The sequence below is a fragment of the Diabrotica virgifera genome, chromosome 5, assembly GCF_917563875.1.
Source record: "Diabrotica virgifera virgifera chromosome 5, PGI_DIABVI_V3a".
NCBI classification, from domain to species: Eukaryota; Metazoa; Arthropoda; class Insecta; order Coleoptera; family Chrysomelidae; genus Diabrotica; species Diabrotica virgifera.
The window spans coordinates 201,490,296-201,504,126 of record NC_065447.1 but is presented as its reverse complement, the minus strand read 5'-3'; the positions used below and the strand labels follow the sequence as shown (position 1 = coordinate 201,504,126).

The 13,831-nt window shown below is 33.9% G+C and overlaps 1 protein-coding gene across 1 annotated transcript in view; it reads left to right on the top strand.

Annotated features, from left to right (window-relative positions):
• LOC126885567 (protein O-mannosyl-transferase TMTC1-like) overlaps window positions 1–13,831 on the top strand; it is a 229,139-nt gene that overhangs the window by 192,321 nt on the left and 22,987 nt on the right. Inside the window, exon 3 of the mRNA XM_050652155.1 lies at window positions 12,719–13,550. Coding sequence (XP_050508112.1) covers window positions 12,719–13,550 — 832 coding nt within the window. The remainder of the gene's footprint in view (window positions 1–12,718; window positions 13,551–13,831) is intronic.

Below are 13,831 nucleotides of genomic sequence, written 5' to 3'. Positions count from 1 at the left end.
CATTACCTGTTCGATTATATGGTCGTCCACTACTAATTTACATCTAATCGAAAGATCTCCAAGAAGTAAAAGAACAAGAAGAAACTTACTGATAGAACTGTCAAATAAATGAATGCAAAGTCAAATAAATCAATGCAGTGTCAAATAAATCTTAACAGTCTCAAAAATATATAAATGATAGAACGGGATCACCTCACTGGAAGGGTTTTAACACGACCTGTTTGTTTGAACTTCCCATAAAATTTTCACTACTTTAATTCTACAGAGGAGTGTTGAGACCGGTATGCTAGCGACCTCTGTAGATGACAAAACTGTATAATCAAATGGAAAAATCATGAAGAAGCTACAGTGAAACTGCAAACTTCAGTACCTATGAAAATAAAAGATTGATAAACTCTTAAAGAACAAAAGGAATAAACTTTACTAATAAAGAGATCAGCCTATCGGAAGAAACAGAAATACCTGTTGCAAATGCTGCTTAATATTAAATTTGGATAAGAAACTGTGTTTCTTTTAGATGCAGATAAAAATTTATGTTTAGAAAGGGAAAACTATTTATACAGTGATGAGCGCGCTAATAAACGGCAAAATAACGCAAAAGGTAGAAAACATAATACATTGCGAGATAAAAAGAGATGAAACTAGTAGAGGTGGAAATTATCGATATAAACGTATAAATTAACGTTAAATTATATAGTTTCACAGCTTTAGACGTATTGGAGGAGTATGACAACTGTCACTGTGACAGAGGAATTTCATAAAATACTCCTGTCACAGAAGTCCAGAGGGGAGAAACTATGCAATGTAATGTTAATTTATACGTTCATATCGATAATTTCCACCTCTACAAGTTATTCATCTCTTTTTATTTTAGAATGTATTATATTTTCCATGTTTTGCGTTATTTTGCGGGTTATTAGCGCGCTCATCACTATAATTTGACAGGTTTGTTATAATTTTTTCAAACAAGGACACAAACAATTTTATTTCATAAGTGGTTTCTATGAAGTATAAAGTGATCATTAGAGCTCGGGAAATATGCAAAATGCATATAAGTGCATATTTGCATATTTTGGATAAATTTTGTAAGTGCATATGCATTTATTAAAATTGCATATTTTTAGACTTTTTTGCATTTTTTTGCATAGATGCATTTTAAAGAGAAATTTAAAGAGAAAAAAGAGAAGTCTCAGATCTGAACAATAAATCTGAAAATTCTCGTGGAACCACTTTTTGGTAATATTCTTAATATCTGCCTTTTACAATTTATAATAAAGGAGAAAAAGGAGACTGTACAATATGCAGTCACATTTTGTTAGTGAAAACATTTTGTTATTTTTAAGTGATGCTGCGCCATATGACCAAAAGTGGACAACATTTAAAAATATTTTTTCAAATTTGTTACTTGTCTAGAGCACGATTCTGCTACAAATAGAGTAGCAGGAGGCTACAAACTGTAATGATAGAATTTCCAATGGTCAATACCCTTCTATCAAAAATAAAAACATATTTTTAAAAGCCCTTCTGCGAGTATAGGTGTATAAAGATCGTTTACCTAATGTGCCTTTACCACCTGAACCTATGATAACTATATGGAGAACATGGTTAAATTCTGTAAATTTCATAACCGATATTTTGAGGGAATTAGAAACGTCATTTGTAGTTTCGATGTACATAGACGTAACTCAGGTGCTATGAAAAATGTGTGGATGTTTAAAAAAAACCGTTATTAAAAGTAATTTGACACATATCCAAACCAATTTTATAAATATTGCTTAGTCAATTATTAAATTAGAAAAGCCAAACATTTCTTTAGACTAAAGTATTGAAATTATCAATTCATTAAATGAAATAATTAAACACCTTGGTGAAACCAACAAAGTGTATCAAAAATTCTGCACGGCGCTAAAGAAAAATGAGGATAATCACAAAATAATTAAAACAAAATATTAAGATGGGGAAATGTGAAGATAATTTAATTTTATAGGTAGAACCCTCAACTAAACAATTTTTTAAGTTTGTTTCTTTATCTTCATGTGAAGTAGAAAGAAGTTTTTCCGTGTATGCTTAAACAATAATTACAAGCAGATATACCTACGGCTGTTTTTCTGTAGAAAATTTAGAAAAACGTTTAATAATGTACAGTTTTAATAATAATTGTAATAATAAATAATAAATAATGATGATAAATATAAAGAATAAATTAATATCATGATGTAGGTTATAAAAATTTAAACAAACATTTTTTATGACTTTAGCATAAAATAAATATTTTTTTATTTAGCTTAAATGCCTCGACAGTCCATTGGCATCAAATAAATAATTAAATACCTTCAAATCAAGGATTACCGTGTTGTTTATTTATATGCATTAAATGCGTGAAAGCATATTATTATCTAAGTACATATTTCAACTGTTTTTTGTGCATATTTGCATGCATACTTTAGGGTTTTTAAGTGCATATTTCCCGAGCTCTAGTGATCATAGTACTTACTTTGTAGTTATTTCTAGATGTTCATCAATATTTATTATTAAAATAACAAATTAACTTTATCCCATCATTCATTTCCCAGTGTAAATAAAAAAAAGTAATACTTGAAATAATATGGCATTATGTTTGTTTACTATAATGTGTCAGAAATACGTGATTGTTATGTCAACAAACTGACTTTACAAACATCATGAGAACAGTTTTATATTATTAGTCTATCTGAAATATATTACTTTCTTTTTGCTACTCAATCAACATTGATAATACAAAAACCATTGTCTGTTTAAATATTTGATGGAAGCTTATTAAATTTGTATTGAAAACTATATTATAATAACTATTTCTGATAATATATCGTCGCCTTAATACTATAACTTGATAACTCGAAATTAGTCGTTCTGAGATAAACGGGTTTAAAGCTTTTAAAGATATTTGTAACGTAAAGATATTTGTAAAGATATTTCTATCATGATGTTGGTAAATACGGAATTCACTCGACAGCTCTAAAATAATGCTCCTTAATTTTCCGACTACTGATCTATTTAGGAATACGATGCAAATTTGTTTTCCGATATGGAAAATAACATGAAAAGGTAAAGTTATCAACTTTTAGCACTACCATAACGTTAAAATTTGGTAATGTTGCATGTCGTTCCAAGATGCATCCAAGTGAAGTTTTTAACAAAGCTAATATTTTAAGCATTATTTTGGTGAAAATTATCCCTCCACCATGGAGGTTGCCAGATCTGCTAACAATTTTCGAATTTTTCCATTAACATTAACTGGATCAACAGATAGCAATTACGTGGTAGTCTCAATGGTTTCAGAAAAACACGTGCTACAACTAGATAACTAGAGTTAGCTAGTAGTAGCATACAGTGTATGTCGCATTCACGATTATTTCGATTTAAAAATAACTTGATAACTCATCTTGTCAAGTTTTAGCAGTGAATATTAGGGGCATTTGTGTTTTATCAACTTTCGTCAATCATAAATAAATACTTAACCCGTTTGGAGCAAGTTATCAAGTTTTTACACAATATGGAGGCAAATAAAATACATCTTGTGAACTAGTTATCTCAAAAACGTCAATTTTGAAGTTATCAAGTTATAGTACTAAGGCGACGCCGACGATATAGTATTTCTGTCATTTTTAGATGTATTTGTTTGTGGTTCATTTATTTTAAAGATCCCATAATACTAACCCCCAAATATTTTTATTTATTTAATTGGCATTGGCAAATGCCAAACAGCCAGACACAGTATGATAAAATTTTCTAAATGTAATTTAAACTAATATAAAACTATAATTAAAACTACAAATTTATATACCTACATACAACAGAAATGTTTACTTCATTCTACGTTGTCTTAACAAAGGTATACAGCCAACTACAGGGTTTACCCTTTTAAAGTTATAATTAAAACTATAATATTATGAAACTACAATACAAAACTACACTAGCGGGCAAAAAATTTAGGTCACATTGAAATTGTGATGTCTCGTTGACATGTTCGGTTGTTAACTTCTCTGTGAGGTTGTAAACCATTGGTGTTATATCTTGTAGACTAACTTTAATCATAATAATTTTGGTTTTTAAGCTTTATTTGTGAGAAGTGACAAGTTTACAGTTAACACAGTCGCACAAAATGCGACTTATTGTTAAGAAACTGACAAAAAAAATTATTAAAACTAAACATGATTGAAAACAGAATCTTCGTCAATAACGTGTATTTCCCCCTCTTGCATTAATGAAAGCTTGTAGGCAATGAGGCATACTTTCAAGTAAGTTACGGATCACAATTTAACTAAAAGAATTATTTTATTACCGTTTCGACGCCCAAATCGGATGTTGTTGTCAAAATATAAAATATTACTGTTTATTATAAAAATGCCACAAAGAAATAGCTCCAGAACAACACTTAGCGGACCCCATTCTTGCAATAACAATTCTCGTACCTCCTGAGCAGTTCTTGGAACAGGTGCATGCCTTCGGATTCTTCAGCCCAATCCATCCCAGGTATGTTCGATAGAATTCAGATATAGACTGAGTGGTGGCCAATCAAACCACCTAATTCCCACTTCATCCAAATATTCTCTGACAACTCTGACAGTATAAGGTCTAGCATTACCTTGCATGAAAATGCCATGTTCATTCAACCATAATAGTCATGGGAACTAACTAACTAACAATAAAGTATAAAGACTTGTTTACACGGGTAGAGTTTTGATGAGAGTAGAGTAGTGAGGAGAGTAGACTCTACTCGCGACTCTACCAAAAATGGCTTGATACCGTTCACACGAGGAGAGTACAAGTATAGTACTAATGCTAGTAAAGTGAACTCGATTTTTTTTATTTTTGTATTTTTAAACACTCTTGATTATAAGTGCACCTTAAATTCTTAATTTTTTGCTTGATCTCGTTTACAACAAAACCCCCTTTGCCATTTTTCGACGATTTCACCCTCCGCAGCTTGCCTTATATTTTTATTTCTGTACTGTACACTACCTAAATTCCATAAACACTGGTATTCGCCATACAGATCTACAAGTTTTAAAGTTTCATCTTCGGTGAACTTCATTTTCATTATTTACACAAAACACAATTCGAGCCGGAATGATAGCGTCCCTATGTACTCTCCTACCTACTCTACTCTACCACTTCTACCAGAATTGAGCGCGTTCCATGGGTAGAGACCGCAGGCGAGTGAACATTTTGGCGGTGGTGGTGGTGGTGGTAGTAGAGTAGAGTTACTTTGCCACATGTTGCTAGTCACTCTACTTTACCATCTACTAGACACTCTACTTGCTACTCTACTGTGCTGAGCGTTTTCACGGGTAGAATTACTCTGCTCTATCAAGTACTTGCATCATTGCTCTACCCGTGTAAACAAGACTTAATATATTCCATAAGCTACTTTTTCAAAAAAAGCAATTTAAAAAAAAGTAAACGATCAGACTAGTTACGAGATTTTAAACTACACAAATAAAAAATTCGAAGTAAAAACTTTAATGTGGGTTATCTAAATAATATATATTTTATCTGTGTTTCTTATTACTAGTATTAAGTTTTTCATAATGATCTTTCTGATAGTACTATATTTATCGCTGTTGTGATAAAAAACAAGCTAAAGAGAACTCGCTGAGTAATATATACTCAGGTGCATGCATTTAATAATTTTTTCCTTCAAACGTCAAATAATGATGACATTACTTATCTAACTTGATCCTGTCAAAGTTTGATGTCTCCGCCGGCAGCAGTTTTTTTTCCCATTTCTTTACGGCGGAGGGAAAAATGTTGTCATGGCATATGAAACATGTCACAAAGCAACAATACAAATGTCATTAACAACAATTAAACATCATTTTTATTTATAGTAATATTAAAAGTACAATTAGTTAATGAGGCATTTTCAAAATTGAAACCGTGCAAAAATGTTCCCGACTCTTGATACGCATTGGTAATTGTTGATGATACTGATGGTCGAGCACAACTTTCAGCAATCATTCCCGGTGTTGGCGAATCATGACTTAATTATTTTAATTTCTATCATCTAGACGACTTTGATAGTTGTCACAGTTAATTTCGAGTAAAAATAGCGTATGAATTGTACTATTTATGGTTGAAAATTGCTACGTTTGAAGAAAAAATAGTATACTTTATTCGGTAAAGAAGCCCTCTATTACGCGCCTCACTTCGTTCGGCGCGTAATATCGGGCGCGTCAAGAAAAGTCATGCTTCTCCGCCTCATAAAGTAATATACTATTACTTTTATTTGAAACATTTCGTATTGCTTTATAGTCCAGTGTAATAAGGTTTTTTCCATGACACTTGAACAGCCAGGGTACTGAAGCGTTTTTTCGACAGGTAATACCTATATGAGCAAATTGTAACTATTTCCTGCGTAGGATCTGTCGGCCATTTTTATTTATAAACAGTTAAGTGTCAAAAAATGGCATTTTTCATTTTTTTTCAAGTCAATGCAGAACAGGGAAACTTATGTTTTTTTAGTACAAATATATTCTAGATTATGGAAAAAGCTTCAAAATGACGTATTACAAAATTTGATATATTTCTTTATTGTTAATATAATTGCGAAAACAGGTCGAAATTGCAAAAAAATGATTTTCGCAATAACTGTTTAAAATTAGTTTACAGCTTTGAAATTTTTGTCAAATAAGGGTTCTTTGGTGCTTAATATCTGATAAAAATTTCAAAGCGATTCATTCAATTGTTTAAATTTTATTCAAATTGTTTATCCCAGAGAGCATTTTTATTGCAATAACATAAGTCAGAAAAAAAATGACGTTAGAATCATTCCACAGGTGTCAAATTAAAGAGCATAAGCTATATTTTCAACTAAGTTTAAAAAAAGTGAATAAAAAATGCATTTATTAGTAATAAATAATTATGCAAAAGTATCTTAAATCTATCCTTATAAATTTTTATTTTGTTATATAATAAATTATACATATTTATTACAATTTTGATATAATTGATGATGATGAATAATCAATTATGATATAAATAACATTACTTGGTAGTTGTGCAGTTAAAAGAGGGTAAAAAAGTTAATTTTTTTGGAAAAGGCATTCAAAAAGTTTATAAAGAAAAATTGACTATACTTTTGCATAATTATTTATTACTAATAAATGCATTTTTTATTCACTTTTTTAAACCATGTTGAAAATGTAGCTCATGCTCTTTCATTTGACACCTGTGGAATGGTTCTAACGTCATTTTTTTCTGACTTATGTTATTGCAAAAAAATCTCTCTGGGAAAAACAATTTGAATAAAATTTAAACAATTGAATGAATCGCTTTTAAATTTTTATTGCATATTAAGCACCAAAGAAACCTCATATGTCCAAAATTTCAATGCTGTGAACTAATTTTTAAAACAGTTATTGAGAAAATAATTTTTTTTGCAATTCCGACCTTTTTTCGAAATTATATTAACAATAAAATAACAGAATCTCGAAGATCTTTGTACTAATAAATCAGAAGTTTCACTGTTTCCGTTGATTTGTACTAAAAGAAGGGGAAAATGCCATGTTTTGACAGTTAATTGTTTATAAATAAAAATGGCCGCCATATCCTACGCAGAAAATAGTTATAATTTGTTCCTATAGGTATTACCTGTCGGAAAAACGCTTCAGTACCCTGGCTGCTAAAGTGACACGAACATGGTATATTTTTGTCTTATTACCCTGGCCTATTATTGAAGATAGATTATTTTTATTATGACTTACGATCAAATTTCGATTAACTTTTTTTCGTTTGTCCGGTATTTTAGAAGGTTAGTTATAAAGCTATATATTTATATACAGTATGTGCACGGAAATATGGAAACTATTAATATATAGTTCGACAAGGTAACAGCCTGTCTAGAACACTTCTTTTTTTATAAGGGCCATTAAAAAGTCTGGAAACAAATCATACAAAACTCTATGCAAATGATCGAATACGCTGAGGATATGGTAATCCCCACAAGAGATAAAAAAGATTAGAACTCTCAGGCCGTCCGCACATGGGTCGAGGCTCGAAGTAGTCGACTCGATTCCAGTCGCGTAGATCTTTCCCCGCCACGCATGTTCCTTCGTTTTGGCATTGAGCTCCGTACACGGAGCGTTTATGATTACAACTCTCCTCGTCTTGTGCGACGCTCGTCCTTTGCGATCGATGGCGCACGAGAAAGTTTGAGTGGGACGCACGTTTCCAGTTATGGAGGGAAGTTTATTTTATTTGTTTCCTTCTGTAAAGGTTATGTTCGTTGATTGTAGTGCTAGTAGCTCTGTGGAAATATATTGTTTGTAATATAAAATTCTAAAGATATTGAAATTTCTTTCTAGGTAAGATGAGAGATGAAGTAGTTTTCAATCCTAATAGCAAAATTAATAATATTGAAAATATTAAAAATATTACTAAAAGATTTTTAAATTGAAAACTTATTGGTAAATTTCCCTGGTGACACCTCCAAGCCTTCTACAATTGGCAAGCCAAATGGATGCTGCAGTGAAGACAAAGGGAAGGAATTCTACACTATGCAATTCACATCCCCCGTCTGCAGCTTGGTAAAGTTCCAACGGAAAATGCACCTGGTTACTCTACGGAGTAATCCGACTATAAAATAAAAATGTATACTATTTTTATTCAGTTGCAATGCGAAGGCAAAACAATCTTACTTTTCAGTTAGAATACGGAGCGCAGTCCAGTCCTCTGAATCGCGATTTTCGGCTCTTATTGGAGCCTCATCGGAAAGAACGTAGGCTTTGTTCTCCATACCCTAACCGACCAGCGCCGAGAGTTTTTCCCACCCATTGCAACCGAAGTGAAGGTACTAGGTGACTAGCGTCATCTGGCAATTGAAATATGAAGTAGTTTTCAATCCTAATAGCAAAATTAATAATATTGAAAATATTAAAAATATTACTAAAAGATTTTTAAATTGAAAACTTATTGGTACATTTTCCTGGTGACACCTCCAACGCTTCTACAATTTGCAAGTCAAATGGATGCTGCAGCCTTCCCTTTGTCTTCACTGCAGCATCCATTTGGCTTGCAAATTGTAGAAGCGTTGGAGATGTCACCAGGAAAATGTACCAATCAGTTTTCAATTTAAAAATCTTTTAGTAATATTTTTAATATTTTCAATATTATTAATTTTGCTATTAGGATTGAAAACTGTTTCATCTTTCAATTGCCAGATGACGCTAGTCACCTAATACCTTCACTTCGGTTGCAATGGGTGGGAAAAACTCTCGGCGCTGGTCGGTTAGGGTATAGAGAACAGTGCCTACGTTCTTTCCGATGAGGCTCCAATAAGAGCCGAAAATCGCGATTCAGAGGACTGTACTGCGCTCCGTATTCTAATTGAACAGTAAGATTGTTTTGCCTTTGCATTGCAACTGAATAAAAATGGTATACATTTTTTTTATTTTCTTTCTAGGTGTCTATTATCTAAATTCGTTGGGGAAGTAGAAAATTACCTTCATATTATGTTCATTGTATACAAATTATACTAAAAATGTAACAATACCGTACATTTTACATATCAAAATAGTTGTTTTGGTTGATATATAAAAAAATTCTTTGTTCCTGGTTGGAAGATGTGAGTAAACTGAATCGACTAGTGTGCGGAGAGCAATCGTTTGTGCCGCAGGGTTCGTACAAGACGAGCAAGACGCGAGAACTTCGAGACGTGTCTTCGATCGATCCATGTGCGGACGGCCTCACTGGTGACACTAATATAGGAAATGAAGTTTAAAAATAATAAATATAAATGAAGAAAATACGAGGTTTATGCTAATGTCAAAGAAAAATTGTAACAAAGATGGTATAAAGATTGATCAATGTATATTCCAATAAGTAGAGAAAAGTATCAAGCTGCAAAGTAGACAGCTTAAACGAGAGGAGGCAGAAATAACTGAAGGAGTAGAAGCGGGTAGTAGAGCATATTGGAAAGATGAAAAACTACTAAACGCCAGATTTGCCAACCAAAGCACCAAAATGAAAATATATAAAACAGCAATCAGACCTGTCATAACGTACGAAGCAAAGACAATTGCCTGACTAATAGAGACGAAGAGAAGCTAAGAATACTGGAAAGAAAAATACTGTAAAGGATTCTTGGAACAAAACAATCCCAACAGAGAGTTAAGACGATTATTTAACAAGATAAATTGTTAGATAAATGTAGAAGTATTATTTCTCTCTTCAATCCTGACCCCCGGTGGGAGTGTAGTGGTCGACATGATGTCGTGTATTGTCGTGTATTGTCTCCAAAGATCTCTGTCTCTGGTCATTTCTTTTAACTCATGCATGGGTCTTTTGCATATTCCCGTAATTTGATCGATCCATCTTGTTGGGGATCTTCCTCGTGATCTTCGACCTTCCACCTTTCCTTGTATAATGAGTATTTCCATGTTTTCTGTGTTTGCTCTCATAACATGTCCAAAGTATTTTAATTGTTGGAGATGGACTTTACTGGAGAGTCGTTGGCTAAGTTGGAGATTAGCTAACCAGAGAAGGTTCCCATTGTTTTCACTCTGGTGGGATGTAGAATAGCATTATGTTGTTTTATGTGCCATTGGATTAAAAAATTAGTCTTTTGCTAGCAGTTGTAGCTAGGGCATCTATGCCATTTCGTTCGTTGCAATCCGTGACTGCACGCCGGGGTTTGTTTTGGTTGGATCAGAGAAAGCAGATATGTGCCTCCTGATGAGAGACTAATAAGTTTCGAAACCGGTAGAGGTGCTTGATGCACTCTCTGATTGGACTAGAATATGATGCGGCTGTATTTTCGTTTTGCAATGAAATTGAAAATGGTTATTCATTTTTTCTTTTACATGTTTACTCTGATTGGAGTACGAAGGGAACCATTCTCGTTGGAACTTTACAGCGCTGAGCAGATGGGTGTACCGTCAAAAGGACGCGGAAAAAAGGACGCGCGACAAAAGGACGCGGACAAAAGGACGCGTGACAAAAAGACGTCTAGCAAATAAGGACGCGCGACAAAAGGACGCGTACCAAAAATGGACCTGTGGTCAAATACCTCTCGCACTCTAATACCCGAAAGTTAAGTTAGGACCGAAGGGTTAGGTCTTCCTTCTTTCCCTGACCGCTGCGCGCAATTGCAGTCTGCCCGATGTATTATACCCTCGTTATTGTTGTATATCGAGTAAACGACCGAGTCAAGATTTGCTATAATCTTCTTGGAAGAAAGTAAATCCTAATTATTGCTGTAATATAATAAGCAACTGGGAGATTTCGGTAGAATTTAAGTTTTTCTATTACATAAGTACATAAATATCCATGCTACATTTACATTTTTGATACGCGTCCTTTTGTCGCGCGTCCTTATTTCATAGGCATCTTTTTGTCGCGCATCATTTTTTCCGCGTCCTTTTGTCGCGCGTCCTTTTGTCGCGCGTCCTTTTTTCCGCGTCCTTTTGACGTAGATTCGAGCAGATGGGACGTGAATTATAAATTGTAAAATTCTCTCATCTTCCTTAGTCTCAGCATCCGTTATGGCTTGCAAATTGTAGAAGCCTCAGAGGTGTAACCAGAGAAGGTTCCCATTGTTTTCAGTCTGGTGGGATGTAGAATAGCATTATGTTGTTTTATATGCCATTGGATTAAAAAATTAGTCTTTTGCTAGCAGTTGTAGCTAGGGCATCTATGCCATTTCGTTCGTTGCAATCCGTGACTGCACGACGGGGTTTGTTTTGGTTGGATCAGAGAAAGCAGATATGTGCCTCCTGATGAGAAACTAATAAGTTTCGAAACCGGTAGAGGTGCTTGATGCACTCTCTGATTGGACTAGGATATGATGCGGCTCTATTTTCGTTTTGCAACGAAATTGAAAATGGTTATTCATTTTTTCTTTTACATGTTTACTCTGATTGGAGTCGAAGGGAACCATTCTCGTTGGAACTTTACAGCGCTGAGCAGATGGAACGTGAATTATAAATTGTAAAATTCTCTCATCTTCCTTAGTCTCAGCATCCGTTATGGCTTGCAAATTGTAGAAGCCTCGGAGGTGTAACCAGAGAAGGTTCCCATTGTTTTCAATCTGGTGGGATGTAGAATAGCACTATGTTGTTTTATGTGCCATTGGATTGAACAATTAGTCTTTTGCTAGCAGTTGCCGCTAGGGCATCTATGCCATTTCGTTCGTTGCAATTCGGGACTGCACGCTGGGGTTTGTTTTGGTTGGATCAGGGAGAGCAGCATATGTGCCTCCTGATGAGAGACTAATAAGTTTCGAAACCGGTAGAGGTGCTTGCTGCACTATCTGATTGGACTAGAATATGATGTGGCTGTATTTTCGTTTTGCAACGAAATTGAAAATGATTATTAATTTTTTATTTACTTTTTTTGTTAGCGTCCTTGTTTCGTTTCCGTACGTGACTGCTGGTTGTATTTGGTAGTTTTGACTTCATTAGATGTTGCATTGCAAAGAAAAGATCTGTCTATCTGCTAACATGAAAAATTAACAAGGCGGCTACATTTTTTAATGTGTCGGTATTTTTTATTTGTTGACTTAATTTCTAGAGGTATTAACTCCAGAGTAATTTTTTGTAATATGTTAAATTTTTCTTTAATTTGTTGTGATTTTTGTTATTTTGAATAGTTTTATAATTCCTTAAATAAACCCTTAAGCAGCATGCTATAAAAAAATTAATAAGTAAAAATGTACTGATATATTTTTCTTTTGTTTCAGAAACAAGCTCGGAGTTTATTGATTCTCGCCTCAGCTCTGTCAATCATACTTGCTGCCAGATTGCAGTCCCGCACACCCCATTTCTCCAGTGCAGACAACCCAACAGCCAGAGAAACCGAATTGGTAACACGATTTTTCACGTTTTGCTATTTACCTGTGTTCAATTTTTGGCTGCTCATATTCCCCAATCACCTTAGCTTCGATTGGGGAATGGAAGCCCTACCGAGGATAACGACGATAAGAGACAGCAGAAACGTTATAAGTCTAGTGTTTTATTATGGTTTGGCTCATATCTTAAGAAAGAGCTTAAGCAGAATTCGAAAGAAAGATAGAAGAGGAGTGAGAAATAAAGAAGACAATAATTGTTGTACCGTTTGCCACATAAACTGCTCAGATGTACATTCCTCTTCGTGTAGAACCAGCAATAACAACAACACTACGAACTTCTCTTCGTCTTTATGTGTTTGCTATAATTTTTGCAGACCACTAGTGGTTTTGAGAACGGAGAAGAAGCAGCATAATTCAAATTCTGCTATCGTCCTCTCGTTCGCGTTTCTGGCTCTTCCTTTTCTTCCAGCAACTAACATTTTGTTTTATGTCGGGTTCGTGGTTGCTGAAAGAGTGTTGTATCTTCCAAGTGCCGGGTTATGCCTGTTGTTAGGATTAGCCAGTGGAACTCTCTGGGAATGTTATAAAAGACAAAGACCTCTTTTTTTGTGCGGATTAGTGTTAGTATCAGTGGCGTTTAGTGCAAAGACTGTTTTTAGGAATAAAGACTGGCATAGTGAGGAGGCTTTGTACAGATCAGCCATTCCTATTAATCCTCCAAAAGGTTAGTAAAATTTAAGATTTATTCTCTATTACTTTTATTTGCTCTATTGAACCAAACACCAGAATCTTAGCAATTTTTATCAGCTCGAGTTATTCTACTACCCGGATCAAAGAACAATCTATCCCCAAAAAAAAATAAAGGAAGGATGAAGTTTTGGGAACAGGTAGCTAAAATTGTTTATTATTATATAAGAAAAAGTTTATTATTATATATCCCCTACATCTCACAAAAATAGACGGAAATACTCCCTTCTTGGGAGTGAAAAATATACATTCAAAATA